At 41.3% G+C, this 19494-nt stretch overlaps 1 protein-coding gene across 5 annotated transcripts in view; it reads left to right on the top strand.

Annotated features, from left to right (window-relative positions):
- The window catches only part of DPH6 (diphthamine biosynthesis 6), a 228915-nt gene that overhangs the window by 57395 nt on the left and 152026 nt on the right, over positions 1 to 19494 (top strand). For all 5 annotated transcript variants that reach the window (XM_079954618.1, XM_079954619.1, XM_079954617.1 and 2 more), the window contains exons 5-6: positions 352 to 470; positions 15688 to 15749. In XM_079954618.1, coding sequence (XP_079810744.1) covers positions 352 to 470; positions 15688 to 15749 — 181 coding nt within the window. The remainder of the gene's footprint in view (positions 1 to 351; positions 471 to 15687; positions 15750 to 19494) is intronic.

Raw genomic sequence — 19494 nt, 5'->3', positions numbered from 1 at the left:
TCTTCTGAAATCAGTGGACTTCAAACACTTTTGTCCATTGATTTCAGTGGCTCTCTTCTGTGACTTAATTAGGTATCACCCTCTATTTTCCATAAAACCACTTGACATCTTTCTCCTTTAGTCCCATGGATAAGTAAATGGATGGACTATCATAGATTAAAAGGTAGCAGTCTTGGGAAATATCCAGTGCTTTCACAAAATGTTTAGGGGTATGCGTCCCCCCAGAAGAAAAGCTCTGGAAATATCTATATCTGATTGCAGAAGGTCATGAGAAATTTGGTTAAAGGTTTAATAGTCTGGGTTTGGGTGCAAGAGCATAATAACAGCCATTTTTTTCCTTTGTTCAAACAGGTGCAAGAGGCTTACCCTGCAACCATTGGCTTACCTTTGGCGTCAGAACCAGGAAACTTTGCTCAGAGAAATGATCTCCTCGAACCTTCAAGCTATAATCATAAAAGTAGCAGCTTTTGGTAAGAATCAGAACTAGAATAATTACTAAGGTGAAGCATGTTTGATGTTTTATTATACTTCTATGTGTTGGAAGCCACTCAGAGTGGCTGGAGCAACCCAGGCGGGGTATAAATATCATTATTATTATTAGCACTAGTTGGTTTTACTTAAATAGAAATAGAAAGAGAAAACATGCATACAGTAGATAGCTATGGAGACACCAGAATCTGTTTTGTGGATAAGATGTAGCTGGTAAAATAAAACTGTACCAAGCAGAGGTGAACTACGGAACAGAAATATGAAGAACTTCAGTTCCCTGACTATATATTTAAACAATTAATTGAACTTCACTGTGATAAATATTTTTCACACTAGACAGTGAAAAAGCGAGAAGCTCTTTTCATAGCCATCATTATTAAGTGAGTGTGTTTTTCAATAAAGGTTCATACATAATGCAACAGTTTACAGTTCGCTCATATGAGTGATACAAATGGATGGCTTGACATTGGACCATTATCTCTATAAAGTAGAATCGACTTTGATGAAAGGGTTTAAGTAAAAACTTTACTAACAGCAATCAATATATAACTTTGCAACTAATTAGTGAGAGGCTGAAGGCTCACACCTGCTTTTGTTGTAGATGCTCTCTTCCTGCTGATTCAATGCTACCCTCTCCCATTCTACCTGTCTCCTATCAGATTGTTCAAATGGCTATTTTCCCATTCTTCCTTAAGGAGCAGGCAAAGGGGAACCCAGTCAAAGGTTGTTGGGTTTTTTTTAAAATGCAGTTGCACTTTTGGCTCTGCTAATACTTGGGTTCAGGGCATTTGTTTTTGCTCACGGCAAGTTGAAAATTTGAATGTAAGCCTAAAACATCTTTTTAACCTGGTACTTTGCAGATGTTTTGGACGGCAACTCCTGTGGCCATGTTGTTTGGGACTGATGGGAATTGTCCCAAGTAGAATCTGGAGGGCACTGGGCTAGAAAAGGCTGGGCTAAAATAATTATTTACAGTAGCATATAAAAAAAGGTCACTGAACATGTGTCTGCATACAGGGAAGTGTGCGTCTGAAGGTGTTTAGGAAAGTGTGGTTTCACTATTGCATTTTGAATCAATACACTGTTTTACTTTCATTGGACAAATTGTAATTTTAACATTGAGCTCACCTATTATGGAAGATGGTTTTGACCGGTCACAAAGATCTGTCTAAGCACTGTATTGAAGCTGCATTTATTGAATGGCATGTGGGTTCTCTAACCACACAAACTGATGAGAAAAATATTAATAGACCAATGCATCATTTCAAAATTACAGCCCTCTGAGCAATCTTTCACATAAAAGTATTAGATGAGGGTTTAGGTATAAAATTTGACAGAAGGACCTTTTCCCTTTGGGGGTCAGTAGAGGTTTGTGGCCCATTAGACCAAGGAATGACCAGTATAATAGGAAAGAATATGTTCTACATGGGTGGATAAAAATATATTTCTGATAAATTGTGTTGTAGAATCTTGGCATGAATCAAGCCTCATCGTCGTCATCTGTGAGCTGAGCTGTTTCTGTTTAAGTGCTTGCTTTTTCCTCCTTTCTGAAAGCAAGAGTTCATGTCTTAAGGGTAACATTGGTAAGAGTTAACAGAAAAACTTCAGCTTTGCTATTATATATAAAATATATTAGTTTGGAACTTGAGTATCTATTAGAAGAAGTAATAAAATGTTAATTCTTCTTCAGCTATGATGCTTTGCCAGAATCATTTTATTTTTACAGCACTTCTGGTGTGAACAGTAAAACTAGACCATCATAGGTTCATTCTGTGCTTTCTTAACATTTATACAAAGGAAGAGAAATAACGGATTCTAAAAAAATCTGCCTTTGGTCACAAATTGTGGATTCTTCTCGTTTGCTGGATTTGGTAACACACACACACACCCTCTCTGTTCTTCCAGTATGAGTCTTCCCTTTAATTAGGGAGTAAGACTGCAATCCTAACCAGGTCTACTCAAAAGTAAATGGGGTTAGGATTGCAGCCTTAGTCTCAGGAGAGATATTGTTTTAATGTATACTCTTGAAGCAGAACCATTGCAAAGCTTTATGTATACCTATGAAGCATAACTAATACTGTATAGTGGCTGTCATTCAGATTATGCTTTGTGATGATCGGGTGAGATTTTATTTTTGTGTTATAAGATCCCCTTCAAAGATATTATAATTCAATCAGATTTGTTTAGCAGCCAAGTTATGTTTCAATATATAAATCAAACCTTTTTTTAAAAAAATAAAAATAAATAAAACACCGAACCTTAGAAAGGGGTAATTCTTGAGCGATACAGGAAATGACCGTAGGGGTGACATTGCTGGTGACCTGTGTCATCCCTTAAGCAAGATAAACTTGTCTTTGTATCTCAGCAGCTTAGAACAAGTTGGAATAGGCTTGCTGATACACAAAGAGCCCTTTGTGGTGTTCTCCTTTAAAGCACAAATACCATAAATAGTTGTAGATAGTAATTAGAAAACGGCTGCCCTTTTTTCTTTCTTTCTTTCTTTCTTTCTTTCTTTCCTTTGGCTACAGGTAGAAAGATCTTATCGGACTAAATTTCTCACCTGCCTAGGGCAGGCATAATTAGATGTAAGCAAATTTAATGGCGCTTGTATGCTCTGAGGCCATTCTGCAGTGCCTTAATAATTGTGTGCTTTATTAAAGTAGGTTTAAGGTATGGCGGCTGTTTAACGTATCAAGTGGCACAGAAGTTAAGGTATGGGTTACCACTTTACCTTTTAGATGAATAATCAAAGCTGCTTTTAAGCTAAATTGCAGTAAATGTATTTGGAATAACACCTTTAAAAGTCTGAGGGGTAATGCATTAGATGGCACATTGCGCAGATGTTAAAGGAATAAGCAAATATGTAACTTGAGCGTGACATTCATCAACACTGGCATGCTCATACAACCTCCAATAGCTCTGGTATCCATTAGTTTAATAGACACTAGTAGGAAGGTGTAAGACTGCAGACAACACATAATTATACAGGTAAATGCACATTAATTTTAGAACACTTTTCTCAATCCACATTTACAAATTAATATTTGTTAGTTCGGAGTTTTACTTTTCAGGAGGTTAGTGTGCTTCCTCCAGGCTTTTCCTAGTCAGAAATTCAGTGGAACTTCTTTCTCCACCCTCACAACAAGCAAACCATTTTCATATTAGCACTACTGTGAACGGCCATTTTCTGCTGTTGGTTCGCGAGTGTTATTGCCAGTGAATGAGCTTATACTAGTGGGTCTTGACTGCCTCCTCTACAAAAATAAATAAAATAAATGATTGTGATAGTATTTATTATTGTCACTGTTTTCAGGTGTCCACACGTATTGTGTAGCTAGCATAGTGCCTACCATATTGGCCATGTTGACTAAGTCTGATGGGAGCTGGGAGTCCAGCAACCTCTGGAAGACACTACATTAGCTTACCCCTGCCTTACAACACCCTGTGAAGTAAGTCAATATTATTCACACCCATACTGCAGGTGGAGTCACAGAAGCTCATAAAGGGACAAAGGGTTTGTGACAGAGGCAAGATTGAAACCAACATGCAGCCCAGTCTCTTAGTCCCTACACAATACCAGCGGCTCTCTACTGAATTCCAGTATTTATTTGTTTCTTGAGATATGGTCAGGGTGCTGAGAGATGGGGTAGCTCCTGAAGACAGAGGCTAGAAAAAGTCAAAAGCAAGAAGAGAAATCAGGTGGAGCAGGAGGCAGCAACAAAGTGCAGCTAACCAAGCAGAGAAGGCAGGATTTATAATTTAAGACTTGTTTGAAGTGAGCCGTAGGCAACTTAAACCTGCCAAGAGCAAGACCTCAATGCCTTTCATATCTACTGTGTCAGGGAGATTGTGGGCATCACAAGGCAGGACAGAGTCTCAAACCAATATGTGGTCTTCCAAGCCCACATTCCCAGGACGTTCACACTTCTGTCTCAGCAACCTCTACGCTGGCTTGGTCTTGTCCCCAGAATGGAAGATGGCAGGACCTCCAAGGACGTGCTTTATGGGGAGCTGGCTTCAGGCACCAGGCCTGTTTGCAGACCAACTCCGTGTTACAAAGATGGCTGCAAATGTGAAGATGGCTGGCAACATCAACCCCGTCTGGTGGAAATCCCTTGCAGACAACCGCAGTGCCTGGAGAGAGGCAGTCAGATCATGTGTCCATAGGAGGAATGATCACTGGGAGGAGCACAGAGAGAAGAAACGCTCTGGTGCATATGCAGCAGCACAACCAGATGCCTTCATCTGCCCCACCTGCAACAAAATATGTCTCTCCCATATTGGGTGGTTGTAACTCTCCAGCGATTTGACTTCACCCCCAAAGGTGCGCTCCTCCATTGTCTCTCGAGACAGACAGAGGCCCATATCAGTAGCTTGCTGCTCAGGCCAAATGTGAAAGCTGTGCCCTGGAACTATGTGTCCGCACCTGCCTCCGCCTGTACATATCAGCAAGATCCAGTCAACCTATTGGGATTTAGGATTATCATGTGCCCTAGAAATAGAACAGAGGCATTCTCAAGCTGGCAGCAAAGAAAAGGGTACTGGTTTTGGAGTAGAAGTTTCTTGCTTCAAGCCCGGACAATCCTGATAGCCAGTAATGCAAATGTAAATATACCACAGAGGCCTCCTAACACTAGTAGGTAGTTGCTGAAGCATATTGTTTAAGCAGATTCATCTCCAGCCCTACTTGTTACATCTTTTGGAATTGGCTCACATAGTTGTAAGAATGTGAACTATTATGGGACTTTCTGTCTAAAGTGCATATATATATAAAATAAAGCCATGCTCACTTTATAGGCGAAAAAAGGTAGTTTTTAAAAGGGCAGTTTTATCATATGGACACCTTTAGCACTAGCTTCTGTAATAGCACCATGGTAGTTCAGTGTCACTGCTGCGAAGAATAGATTTCGATAACTGTTTTAACATTGCACTTTAGTGGAACTATGCTGGATAACTGCTTTCTAAATGGATTACATCTATACATTAATCCTTTATTGTGCTACGCCTTACCTAGGGTCTGCTGGGTGCTCAGTATAGTCTAAGAATGCATGACACATCAGCCTGAACTGGAGCTCATCACTGGTATTAACTTCCAGCGCTTCATGGTGGAGAAGGTAAACCTGTGGTCTTCAGCATCGTCATGCTGCCATTGTCCTAATTTCATAAGCCCTCTGCAGACAATGAGTTCTGACCTCTGGCAAAGAGCCATCCGTCCTGGCTGGGCAGAGAGGAAGAGAGACAGAGACAGAGAGAGACTGATATAGAGGAAAGAGGTGGCAAAGATAAAGGGGGGGGGATGATCCTCATCCACTTTTCATCTCAGACCTGGCCCACTGTTAGCACCCCTACTATTATGCAGCCACAAGAAACTGTTGTATTCCCTTACTATATACTTGCTCGTGCTGAAGGTACATAAAACGTGGAAGAAGACAAATTGCACAAGGGGGGGGGGGGAATCCACACCGATAATTCTCTCCTCCATAAATATCCCTTCCCCGATATAATCCAAGTGTATCTCTTACATTTAATTAACCATGAGAGATGACTGTTTTCTTTTTAGCAAATTAAGCATGCTTTTGCATTGCTTGGTCCTGAAGTAGTCATTGCACATTAAAGCTGAAATACCATCTGTTGGCATCTAAAACATTTCATTTCACTCTTTCCCCCTTCTTTTTTTCACTAATGGGAAATGCTTTATCACAGCTTTTTCAATGGCATATATGAAGCTGGTGACCATAATATATATTTCTCCCTTTATCCTTCCTAATAGTTAACTTTCTTGGAAATAAGAGGAGGCATTTTAATACGTGGCCTTTATACGCAGAAAGGCTCCTATCTTCTATAAAATTAGTTTAAATGATTTGCCTTGCATGCGTATCTGATGGCTTTTAACTCCTAGCTATTATTATATTCTCTTGTTAAAATATCTAGATGCCTGGAAAGGATATCATGTTACTTTTTCTCCCTTTCTATACCTGCCCTCCCCTTTAAATCCCTTGTTTGCTGCTTAACCAGCACATACTACAGTAATTACACTGGTAGGCAGAGCTTTCACAGTCTGTTCTCGCACCGTGGAATGTAAATGTGCTTGACCTTTTTTGTCCCAGACATATTTCCTCAATACTGTTGTCACTTCAATTCATTTAGTACCGCAGTTCACAGTATTAACAGTAATAAGAAAGATCTTTGGCAGATGTGTTTGGGGGGAAATTGTACTTTTGAGGCTGACTTTCACCTTTTCCTCTACTTTTTCTCCTGTGTGGCTGTTTATAGCAGAATAAGATAAATATAATCTAGTGGGGTGTCCTTACCCGCTCTACACACACACACACACACACACACACACCACCTAGGGAAGAGAAGGAAAAGAGGCATTCACAAAGTAACAAAGAAGTTCGGTGCAGTCTGTTGCAGTGGCCACATTAGTCCTCCATTCCTTTCTCCAGGATACTCCATTACATTCACCCTCCAACCTAGTTTTCTGTTTTTACTCCCAGAAAGCCAGCTTCTGTGGTTACTGAGCAGTCCTCTTTCTCTCTTCTCTCCTGTGTGCCCCAGTGCGCCATCCCCAAATCTGCTCTGGAGGGTTGTGGGAATCCCTGAGGTAGTTTGGGAGATGCACAGGGAGATGAGAGGGAGGGAAAGATCTTCCGTGCTGGCTATCCTGGACCCAGGTGAGATTAGCACCGCCTAGTGCTCAAAGGCAGGGACTTTAGTTGCTTCACAGTTTTAACAGTTGGTCTTCCCAGAAGTAGCCTCATTTTACAGTTTTGCAAAGCTAAAAAGTAGATCAGGACAGAATCCAGACTGAAGACCGAAGAAATAGTTAACACATGGTGCGTGCGATTAGGTTTTAGGTCTTAGAAGGGCAAGTAACTTTGTAGGGTACAGGAGAGACAGCCTTCAGTTGAGTCCAGTGGACCTTTCTGTTGCAAGAGAGGAAGTCATTCTGCTTTCATAATGATTTATCTGGATACAACACTGTATTCTGGGACTTTGCTATCTTCAGAAGAGATGTCATATTATAAAGACAACAGTTCTACCACGTATAAAAAATACTGGCATAAAATAATACAGCACAATCATATGCATGTTTACACAGAAGTAACTTCATTGCATTCAGTAGGACTTGCTTCTAGGAAGGGTTGCATGGGATTGCAGCATCAGTCTGTAACTTTGCTTGCCTTGTACATAAATCATAACAAACTTTTATAAAGAGGGCATGTGCCCCAAAATTCTTGCAGGATAACTCTGGACTCTCCTTATTCACTTGTGTAGTCTTTTTGGTGGCATGAAAACAGATGGGATGACATGAGAAAGACATGGTAGTAATTTGCTTTTTACCACTTTCCTTCCTATATGAAGCCTTTGCTTCTGTTACATATGCATATGTTGAAAGAACTTGGGAGTCTATATATGCTTCCTGTGGCTAACCATATTGTACCCTTCTGCTTTGCCATTTGCTCTAGCAAAACCTATTTTTGTAGAAATTCAGGAGAGGGAGATCTGTGATAAACAGATGAGCTTGCACTCTAACTTTACTTCGTAACTTAACTTCATAAAGAACATTAACTCAAGCCTTGTTGATCAGTGCGCCATAGCCTATGCCTCGAAAGCAGTAATGAGGCAGTGAAGGGCGCAGTCTTCCAAGAATCAGACAACTTTCTTTTTACTCTGTGCCTTGAGGAAGATCAAGCTAACAGTATTTAATAATGTGACTCTGTCCTAAAGCCATTCAAGGTAGGTATGAGTTTGTGAAGTTTTGTTGCAGTATGGTGTTTCAGTGGAGCAAAATAACATTGGCTGAATAAAAGTGAGCCAGTGTGGTTTAGTGGTTAAGAGCGGTGGACTCGTAATCTGGTGAACCGGGTTCGCTTCCCTGCTCCTCCACATGCAGCTGCTGGGTGATCTTGGGCCAGTCACACTTCTTTGAAGTCTCTCAGCCTCACTCACCTCACAGCGTGTTTGTTGTGGGGGAGGAAGGGAAAGGAGAATGTTAGCCGCTTTGAGACTCCTTAGGGTAGTGATAAAGCGGGGTATCAAATCCAAACTCCAAAACTGGAATCAGTGATCTGTCTTATGTTTTCTGATGGGCTTTGCTTATATTTAGATTTCCAAAAGTATATGTAGACATTTACAAGTGTTAGTTATATTTTGTCTAAACAAACATCCATAGTGTAATTGACCCATTTCCTCCCTTTTCTCTCCCCTCCCCTTTTTCCATTAGTGAATACTGTTCTGTGTAGGTTTTCACCTTTTGGAAATGAAACAAAGTATGTGATTTAATTTCCAATGCCTCCACCTCCACACTTTAGCTCTAACTGAGTATACAGGAAGGGCCTCTACATGTGGAAAGGGCCCATGGGGCCACACTGCTACCCTCAGCCCTTGCTCAACTGTTGGCCCTGCCCCAACATCCATATCTGCAGGTCTGCGGGAGACATTTCCCCTGTGTGCATAGACCTCTGTGGGAGCTGGAAGTCTGGTAGATTGGAATTGCACGATCTGGATGTGGGCATCTGTAGGGGAAGGACAGAAAAGCTGCATGGCCCTGAAGGTGGCACCCGTATTGCTGCCCCACAGTCCCTTTCTACGTGGGAATAGGGTTTATGTCTAAACTTGTCCCCTCTATGATTCTCACTTCACAATGGTATGCATGCATTCAGATCTGCAAATTTGGAACTGATTGCTGTCCACCGTGATTATTCCCCTATGGGGTCATTCAGCAGACTTGCAGAATGCATGGAGTCTTCAATATGGTGTAGGCTATTTCCTATTTTATCCGTTCCTTAAAAGGACATTTGCACACATAGCCCTTCCCCTGCAGTATGATCATACGTTCCTTCTTCCGTCAGAGATTCTTTTCCCCCGAGAAGGATACAAATGCAGCATCCATCCTTTCTCCTTTGCATTTAATAACAGTGTTGAAGGGCAACCATCCCACTCAGCTTTGATGTAAATACTTGTCCTTCTAAAATCTAGGTAGTCATCATTAAATGGTCTTATTCTCTTAAATGGCAAGTATTTTCAGCTTGAGTGACTTCAAGTGGCTTCTTTCCTTTTGTATCCTGGAAGGATATTCTCTGCAGTCTGAAACATCACGACTTTTTGATGCCTTCTGTCAGAGTCCCTTTCTGTCATATCAGCTTATCATCCACCCACAGAATTCTCCATGGTGTTTTCACAACCCATCACTAGACACATTTTAAAGGACCTCTGCAGTCTTTCTGCTTTTTCCCCCCTCCACCTACACGAGACCTGAATCTACTCCTACCGCAACTGATTTGTGCCCTCTATAGTTGCCAAATGAACATGGTTCTTCTCTATCTACATGAGATTCCTATTCAGAACCATTTCACAGCTGCCATCTTCATTATGTGCATTTTTGTGCTGTTTCTTAATAGAGGCAGGATACCTGACCTGCGGGACGCAGGTGGCGCTGTGGGTTACACCACAGGGCCTAGGACTTGCTGATCAGAAGGTCGGTGGTTCGAATCCCCGCGATGGGGTGAGCTCCCGTTGCTCGGTCCCTGCTCCTGCCCACCTAGCAGTTTGAAAGCACATCAAAGTGCAAGTAGATAAATAGGTACCACTCTGGCGGGAAGGTAAACGGCGTTTCCGTGCGCTGCTCTGGTTTGCCAGAAGCGGCTTAGTCATGCTGGCCACATGACCCGGAAGCTGTACGCCGGCTCCCTCGGCCAATAAAGCGAGATGAGCGTGGCAACCCCAGAGTCGGCCACGACTGGACCTAATGGTCAGGGGTCCTTTACCTTTACCTTTTACCTGACCTGCACCAAGTTTGCTTGCTCCAGCTAGTTTACGTCTAGATTTTGGTCAGATCTCTGCAACTGCAACTAAGACAAAGATGCCAAAGACAAAGATGCCAAGTGGGCAACAGCATTTTATCAAAACTTTTCCAGCTAGGTGGTGTATAACATGACAGAATTCTGTTGCAATTGCAGATCATCTTGACATCTTATGGTGATACAAGAATTTTAAAATTGTTTGAGTTTACGAGTGCTGCACAAGTGACTTGAGTTGTGAAACATTTGGTCCCTTCTCTTTTTTCAAAGCTATTTTTTTATTAAAGCTTGAGAAAGAAACAAAGAAAAACCAATATACAGAAGTCAACATCAGAGGTCCCTCCTTCTAGTAGAGGTTTCTTTACCACAACCAGATGACCTGGTTTTCATTTTTCATTTGCTGATTTGACAGGGCCATTCAGAGAACAAATTAATAGCTATTGCCGTTGATGGTCTCCGAAACTTCATTGTCAGATCAAGATGATGTTTTTATTCATTCATTTAATAAAACTTATACACTGCTTGATTGTAAAAAAAAAAAACCAAAACTCTCAAAGTGGTCAACAAAAAGATAATACAATAAAATCAAGAAAAAATCTCAACCGTACTTTAAACCATACAAAGGTTCAAATACTAAAACAGATTAAAATTACCTGAATTCTGTAGCGTCTGAATGTTTTTAGCAGGTACTGAAAAAGGTGCAGTGAAGGTTGATCTCAGTCAGCACTGAGTTCCAAAATGCAGGCCCTGCCACTCAAGCACAATTGAGTTCTTTTAAATGTGGAACGGGTATTATGTGGCACCTGTAGCAGTGTCAATTCCACTGATAGAAGTGGCTTAATGGACACATACGGCATAAGGCGATCTCGTAGGTAAACGGGTCGCAAGTTGTTAAGGGCTTTCTATACCAATAGTAACACCTTGAAGTTGGCTGGGTAGCAAATTGGCAACCAGTGCAGATCTCTGAGCATGGGTGTAATATGCTGACAAGGCCATACTCCTGTCAACAATTGTGCTTCAGCATTCTGCACTAACTTCAGCTTCCAGATCAGATGCAAGGGAAGCCCCACATAGAGCGCGCTCCAGTCTTGAAGTAACCAATGCATGACCTACTGTGGCAAGGCTTTCCCGGTCCAGAAATGGCCATAGCTGTCAAATACCCAGTTGATACCCAATCAGTTCTCTTCTGAGCATAATTATGGGATTGGAGAAAACTGTCCTATGCCAGTAGTCCTTACCCACACTTTTTAAGATATTAGGTGGATTATTCCATCTCCAACAGGACTGCTGAAAGGCAGTGCTCACTTCTGAGGGGTGTCTGTGTGTGTGTGTTTTATTTGAGTGGAAAAGAGGCCATCAGTGCAAGCATTTCTGTATTTGCATGATGGCATAATCTCCCCTCACCACCAACCTTGTGCTATTTTGGGGGCAGAGGAGGGGGGAAAGTCCTGTTGCGCCAGTGGAAGTCCTTGCATGGGTTTCCACTTGTGGGACCCGTTAGCTGGCTCTGGCCCCATGGATTTAAGTTTCATTAAAGTGTTATGCACGTGACTTGTGTTCATTCTGTTTTTTCAAAATTTTCTCTTACCTCTCTTCCTCTAAAAATGTTTCAAATTTTCTTCAGGTCCTAGAAAGTTACAAAAGTTGTCTTTTGGCATGGCGGTTGGGAAGATACTCTTAAACAATGATGTTGTTAGAAGAGAAGTATACAGTTCCCATTAATTAAAAATTAGGCAGAGTAGAAATAGCTTTTTAGACTCATTATGCAACTAGTACCTTCACATACTGACTTTACAGTGAAGCTCTAGGCCAGCAAAGTTGTGGAGTACAGTTCCTTTTGCTTGGCATTCTTAAGCAGCATTTTCAAGCCTGTCATGATGCTTCTCCTATCTGTGCTGGAATTCTCTCCAAGAAATAAAGCTTCGCTTGCTTTCTTGACAGTGGATAATAAATTGACTGATATAATTCAGTTTGGGAGTTGAAAAATGCACTAAAAATAATGGGGCATAACATGCTAGGGTTAACATTTATTCATAGATGATGCAATTAAATAAAATGGGCATTAACTTCAAGGTCAGTCACTAAAGTAATAAAACTGAATATTTTAATTGAATCATAATTGCTTCCCGTTGATACATGCAAGTCAAGTAAAATAGATGTCAGCTCTGCAATTATGATTCTTCCTCTTAATTAATTTCCTAATTCTGCATGGAGCTTTCTAAGGCCTGGGCCTTGTTGTGGGTTTATCCACCCATCCAGGTTGCCTCCTCCTCCCCACCCCAGCTGATCCCACAGAGGGAAAAACGCAGTGTTATTGATTGATAAATTCTTATTCTATTATGGACTTTTATGTAGTTCTTCCTTTGCTTTATTTACAGTAAAATCCTGATTGCAACATCATTATTAGGAGGGAAAACATCAATAATTAAAAATTATGTGAGATTCTGACATTTGTCATCATTTATATTATGAACGCTGATGTTTCAATAACTGGATAGAATCAACAAAACTAAAACTCATGTTTTAGAAATTATCCTTTAATCGACACAATGATTTTCCAATAATGGATAATGTATATTTTGCAGCATATTCTGCAGATAAAACAGCACGGTCTCCATGAGAGCAGAATTAACAACAACAACAATTCCAAATTAACCTTACTGGGGGTAGGAAGCAAGGATACCTTATATCCTGGCACAATCAAAAGTATAGGAAAGAAACAAAATTATCAAAGAGTAAAGGTAGCAGCTTTATTAGACCTACCAAAATATAAAATAACTAGGACTCTTCATCTGGTAAATATTAGGACGTCAAGGTGGAGGAGGAAGAGAAGAACAGTTGTTGTTAGTCAAACTATCCATGTCTGCATCAGGTAAGTTTTAAGATGAGCATGGCAGGAGCCAGCACTTTCGAATTAGGTAGAACCTTCAAGCAACTCAAAGTGTCTCATTTGAATGTCTGCTAGCACCTCCTGCTTATCTTCAACCCCAGCTTGGTTTTGGGGAAAAACAAAACATTTCGTACCTTCCACAGGGCACCCATCTGATTGCCATAAGATGGTGAAATGCTGGACTAGATGGATGAACCATTGCTTTGATCTAGCAAGACAGTTCTTTTTGGGGTGGTTTTTTTGTTGTTTTGTTTTTGCATGCTTTAATTCATATCCATTGCAGTCATATAAATGGAAAACTCCAAGTGTTCACTAAAAGAGCTGTTGGAGTTGTTGCTTTTTTTCTTTATAGTTTTGCTTCAGCTAAAGGTAAAACTAGATGTGATGTCAATTATAGCCTTCCGCTTATATCTGAAGCAGGGCTAAGTCTCTCATTTCATCAGCACCAGGGTTTACCCTTGAACAGTGGAGTTTTCCTCCATCCTTACCCTAAATCTGTTCATGCTAATGGAACAACGACACCAGACATGACCCCAAAATGTGGCACCTGTTCCAATCATGTGGATTGGCAGAGGATGGGACACAGAGCCTTGCTTGCTACTTCTTCATTGACTCCAGTGCTTGGCCCCACTATTATATGATGAAGAGAGTGTTTTAGAAGCATTTAAAAAATAATAATCCTGACATATGCATGGAAGCTTCCCATGTGAATAAGAGCCCTGCCATGAGGAAGCTCCATCTATAGATCAGGTTGCTTTTCAACATGTAGAAGGCACAGGGAATGAATACGTGGATGTGACAAAGAGGCTGGGGCAGCGAGTAGGGTGTTGCTCTTCTCCATTTATATAATGCAGTTAACATGCATGGTTTTTTTTTTGTTATGTAAAATTGCTATTTGCTTTTCATGGGTAGCCTGTCTTGGCACCCCTTGTAAACCAAATAGCTGGTTCGGAAATACTATGTTTGTCATGGGGGTGGGGAGAAAGACAATTAAACTCTTCATCTCCTTGGTCCTGAGGCTGCACAGGCTTCCCTGCTGCTACTCTTTACATAACAATGTATAATTGCAGTTTTTCCATGCAATTAGCATCACATTTTGTTTCCATCCTAAGAAAAGTCTCAGGAAAGGGTGGAATTTTCTGATAACTGTTGAGCATGGATTCCCCTTGCCAATTCTCTTCTTGATCCTTCATCTTGATGAGAAGTGAGATGTCCTTTTCCCCTTCTGCTTAAAAAGTGAGCCATTACTGCATGTTACATGCATATTTTATGCATTAATATATTGTATTATATGCATATTACACACACACATATGTATGTATGCAGGTTTCCTAAAGTAACCAGCTAATGAACAGATATATACAACAATGCATATAACTATAGAAATTGCTTATGAAATTATGCTGCAGAAACAAAGTACAGCATGAATTTGATCTTTTTCTATCTATTTTATGTGTCGCAGTGGGTTAAACCACAGAGCCTAGGACTTGCTGATCAGAAGGTCAGCGGTTCGAATCCCCGCAATGGGATGAGCTCCCGTTGCTCGGTCCCTGCTCCTGCCAACCTATCAGTTTGAAAGCACATCAAACTGCAAGTAGATAAATAGGTACCACTCCAGCGGGAAGGTAAACGGCGTTTCCGTGCGCTGCTCTGGTTCGCCAGAAGCGGCTTAGTCATGCTGGCCACATGACCCGGAAGCTGTATGCCGGCTCCCTTGGCCAATAAAGTGAGATGAGCGCCGCAACCCCAGAGTCGGTTACGACTGGACCTAATGGTCAGGGGTCCCTTTACCTTTACCTTATACATATTTCTTTAGGTGTGCTTTTGCATATAATTAGTTGGCCTTTTAATAAATAATGTATGTGCAGCTCAAACATAAGAGGGAACCTTGTGTAAGAAGTAGTCCATTGTGAGCAAAGTCTGATCAGGTCAGAACTGCTACATTCTATTTACAACTTGCTCTAAAACTGATTGCTCCTCTATACCTAGTTCTAGAAAACTGAGAGTTTGGAAGGAACCCCTATTGAACTTTAGTTATAGCAGACCGTAGCAGGCTTAGGCCAGCTTCATATTTTTAAAAGGTCTACAAATTCTGATACTTACTATAACAGAACATGGAAGAGGTCCTGTAGACTAACATCTTGAATGCAGTTTAGGGGTTATCAAATCTCCTGGACTATTTTCATTATCATAATGGGTACACCCCGTTTTTCCTTTTTATGTGCTGAAATTTCTCTGAATGGAAAGCACTCAGTAAAACAATGTGTTTTCCAGTTGTTGTGCAGGGCAAAGGAAATGAACTTATTTTTCCCCAAGGATGGAAAACAGTTCAAAGGGAATAAGAGAGTGAGTTGTGGCTAAGAACATCTATGTTTGCCTCAACATTATTTTTGATATACAGGAACTGTTTGCCAAAGGAGAAGGTTTCTTAAAAAAAGAAAAAGTAATCTCTGACGCCCAAGCAGTACTTTGTTCTCTAAAATATATTTTAACATCTCTTGGCAGGTTTAGATCCAGATAAACATCTAGGAAAAACATTGGATGAAATGGAACCTTATCTTTTGGAAGTAAGTATTATCTAAAATATACTTGAAACATTCTGTGCCTCAAAAAATAAAAAAAAATACATGTGGAGGAAACTGAACAACACTTCTTAAAGCACGCACTTTCAGAAACAAAACATTAGACCAACATTTGCCATACTGAAAAAAAATAAGTTCTCTTAAATAGGATACATGTAAAAGTGTTCAAATTGACTGCTTTATTTTTTAGAAAAGTTGTCTAGAAAATTATTATTATTATTATTATTACCACAATTTATGACCCATTATTCCCCTAAGGTCCCAGGGCAGGTTACAACAAAATACAATATTAATATTAAAACACAACATTAAAAACAGTTTTAACAAGTTAAAATTACAGACATAAGTTGTGTCTTAAAAATATAAGCCTCAAGTGTCAAAAGTCAGGTAAAGATGTGTGTTTCAGCATTTGCCAGAAACTATATAATGCAGGACTTCCACAACTTAAGGACTTCTCACAAACAATACCTTCTTCTGGAATAATCTATCCGAGCTTCTGAGGGCATTACCATATTTTTCGCCCCATAGGACGCACCGGCCCAAAGGACGCGCCTAGTTTTTTTGGGGGGAAATAAAGAAAAAAAATTTTATTTCCCCCCCAGGTGCTTGCGGGGCCAGCAGCGGAGAGAAGTGCTCTTCTCCCCGCCACCAGCCTTCAGACCAGGTCCGGGGACAGCGGGAAGGTGCGCTGCGCCTCCCCGCTGTCCCCGGAGCTGGCGGGGCTGGTGGCGGGGAGAAGCATGCGTCTCCCCGCCGTCAGCCTCCAAACCACATCGGGAGACAGCAGGATGGTGGTGTTCCACCTCCCCGCTGTCCCCCGAGCTTGTGGGGCTGGCGCTGGGGCTCTCCTGAAGCCTGGAGAGCGAGGGGGGGTCGGTGTGCACCGACTACTCTCGCTCTCCAGGCTTCAGCGAAAGCCTGCATTCGCCCCATAGGACGCACACACATTTCCCCTTCATTTTTGGAGGGGGAAAAGTGCGTCCTATAGGGCGAAAAATAAGGTATATTTTTATGTATGCTCTTCCCCCCCCCTACATAGATGTAAGCCCCATGTTATTTGGGAGTGGAGAAAACACTGCTTTAATGTATGACATGTGGAGTATGCAGAGTAGTTGTTGCTCATCAACCTCAAGCCTTACAGATTCAGGTAGGTAGCCGTGTTGGTCTGACACAGTTGAAATAAATAAAAAAATAAAAGTCCAGTAGCACGTTAGAGACAAACTAAGTTTGTTCTGGGTATAAGCTTCCATGTGCATGCACACTTCTTCAGATACCATATCTGAAGAATATCTGAAGAAGTGTGCATGCACATGAAAGCTTATACCCAGAACAAACTTAGCTGCTCTCTAAAGTGCTTCTAGACACTTTTTTTATTTATTTCAATCATTTCAGTGTGGATTCCCACAAAGGATATTAATCTGAAGGCAGCCCTGTTTAGGGAAGTTTTTAATATTTAATGCTGTATTGTTTTTATCACTCGATTGGGAGCCACCCAGAGTGGCGGGGGAAACTCAGCCAGGTGGACAGGGTATAAATAATAAATTATTATTATTATATTATTATCTTCTTGTTGGGAATTATAATCAAGGAAGCAGCTCCCAATACTAAGGGGAAACTTTGAAAATTTTGAGGAGAAGAATGGGGACAGGGGCCGACAATCCTTTTGAAGCAGTGGGCAGATTTCAAATTTTGAAAGGGTGCTGGGGGTTTCAGTTCCAAAATAGCTGCTGCTGCGGGGAAGCATAACACAAATTTAGAGAGAGCGAGAGACGACGTTATGCTTACCATGGGAAATCAACTCCATCCTTCTGGTCCCAATGGTGGAGATCATGCAGTATTGATTGTACACACACACACACACTGATACTATTGCTGCCTAAGCACAACAGGAAGCATTCTTCAGCACCAGGAAAGAAATACAAGTTGGCCACACCACGCCCACTTTCATCTCTCAGAAATAACTTAGTACATGCACATTTTGCCTCATAAGTTTCTTCCTGGGAGGCTGGAGATGTACTTTTCCCCTCATGAAAGTGCAAGAGTCTGGAGCACCTGCCCAGGGCCACCACTGAAAGCCTTTGCAGGTCCCAATGGCAGTTCCATAGTGGGGAAGACAGGCTACATGTCTGAGTGAAATTCAGGTCCAATACAGACTTACAGATTACATGCAGTTCACATCCACAGCTCTGGTTGGGAGACCCCTATGCCCCTTGCAATTCACAGAGTGCCCTGAGAAGAGGGCTTGGCTGTTTTACCAGTCCCAGAATTGTAGTAGCTCTGTGGGGAGAATAAGGGTCTCCTAGCAATTGTCAGCAGCCTTAATAAGCTACAGCCGCAGTTTGAACTTTCCTGTGGTAAAAGTCAGCATGTTCTATGTTAATAACCTCAACCTCTCCTTTAGTGATTATGAAATAAATTAGCTGTGCAGTTTTATCGCTTTGTGGTACAAGGGGCTGTGTTACAACACCCCAGAAAATGTTGTTTGACTTTGTCTATATGAAATGGTAAGCTGAGATCTGTGTGAGCTTTTAAAGTTGTATATTCTGGTACCAACTGAAGGTAGTGGATTCCTGCATTACAGGGAGTTAGACTACATAAACCTCATGCTCCTTTCCAACTCTATAATTCTATGATTCTCTGACTTTATTCCCAGCATACATACCCCAGTTACGTTGTTTTTCACAGGTTTTATCATGGCTGAACAATGACAAACAATAACCAGCATTTTCTCCTAGATTTGGTTTCCTTGGCAATGCTGAAGTCGCTTCATAGGGTTGTGTGGAGGAAGGTTGCTCAGTAAATACTCTTTTCTTGTTGGTAGGGGGTTTGTATTCTGCTATAAATGTCACTGTACATAAATATTTTACTAGATATTTAGCTCACTTTATAACTTAGTGAAACTGTAGCATAAACACCAGCTGCAGAGAAAGTTGAGGCTATGGTGCTAAAAATATTTCCTTTGAATGCTGTCAGGGGTGGTTGTGTATGAGAGAGAGATTGAGATGGAGGGGCGGGGAGAGAGGTCGATGGGGATTGGAAGCTGGAGAGATCAGAAGGAAATGGGCCAATTATATTTGCTGTTTTGTCAATTCCCAGCTTTTAGGCATGCTGCTGTTGTCCTGAAGCCTGTTCCCCATTTTAATAAAGAAAATGAAGTGAAGTGTGAAAATCCATATTCAGTTACTTAGATATTTTTTGCCAGCTTAATCCCAGAGAATCTGAGTGGGTAAAAATACATTTAAAGCACACAAGAGCCTTCTTTGGGTGTTTGCCTGGATATGCAAGGGCTAAAGGTATGTAAAGGGGCAGCAGCATGCATGCAATTCCTGACCCTCCATTTGTGGGCTTCTCAGATTTTTACACCTTGGACACAAAGGCCTGAAATGGGCTTCCACTAGCATTTGAACTTCTCATTGCACAGAGGCTTGTAAGTGTTCATTCAAATGCATGTTGTAGTCCCCTTCAGACCATCATGCTCAACATACAAAGGCCTGAGAGGAGCCTGCACATGTTGTGCCATAAAATGGGGTGTCAACTCTAATTTTGGCCCACATGTTCAGGGAAAAATGCACACTCTCCTGATCAAGAACTAGAAGCTGGTGTTCATGCCTTTATAATCACAAGTTTGGATTATTTAATGTGCTCTGGGGGGGGGGGGTATTACCTTTGATTTTCTTTGGAAGCCTCAGCTGGTGGGAGCCCACTGCCTGATGGAAGTAGCTATGGAGAT

This window comes from Podarcis cretensis (assembly GCF_951804945.1).
Source record: "Podarcis cretensis genome assembly, chromosome: 1".
NCBI classification, from domain to species: Eukaryota; Metazoa; Chordata; class Lepidosauria; order Squamata; family Lacertidae; genus Podarcis; species Podarcis cretensis.
The sequence above is the reverse complement of the archived record's forward strand: the minus strand, read 5'-3'. Positions and strand labels throughout refer to the sequence as shown.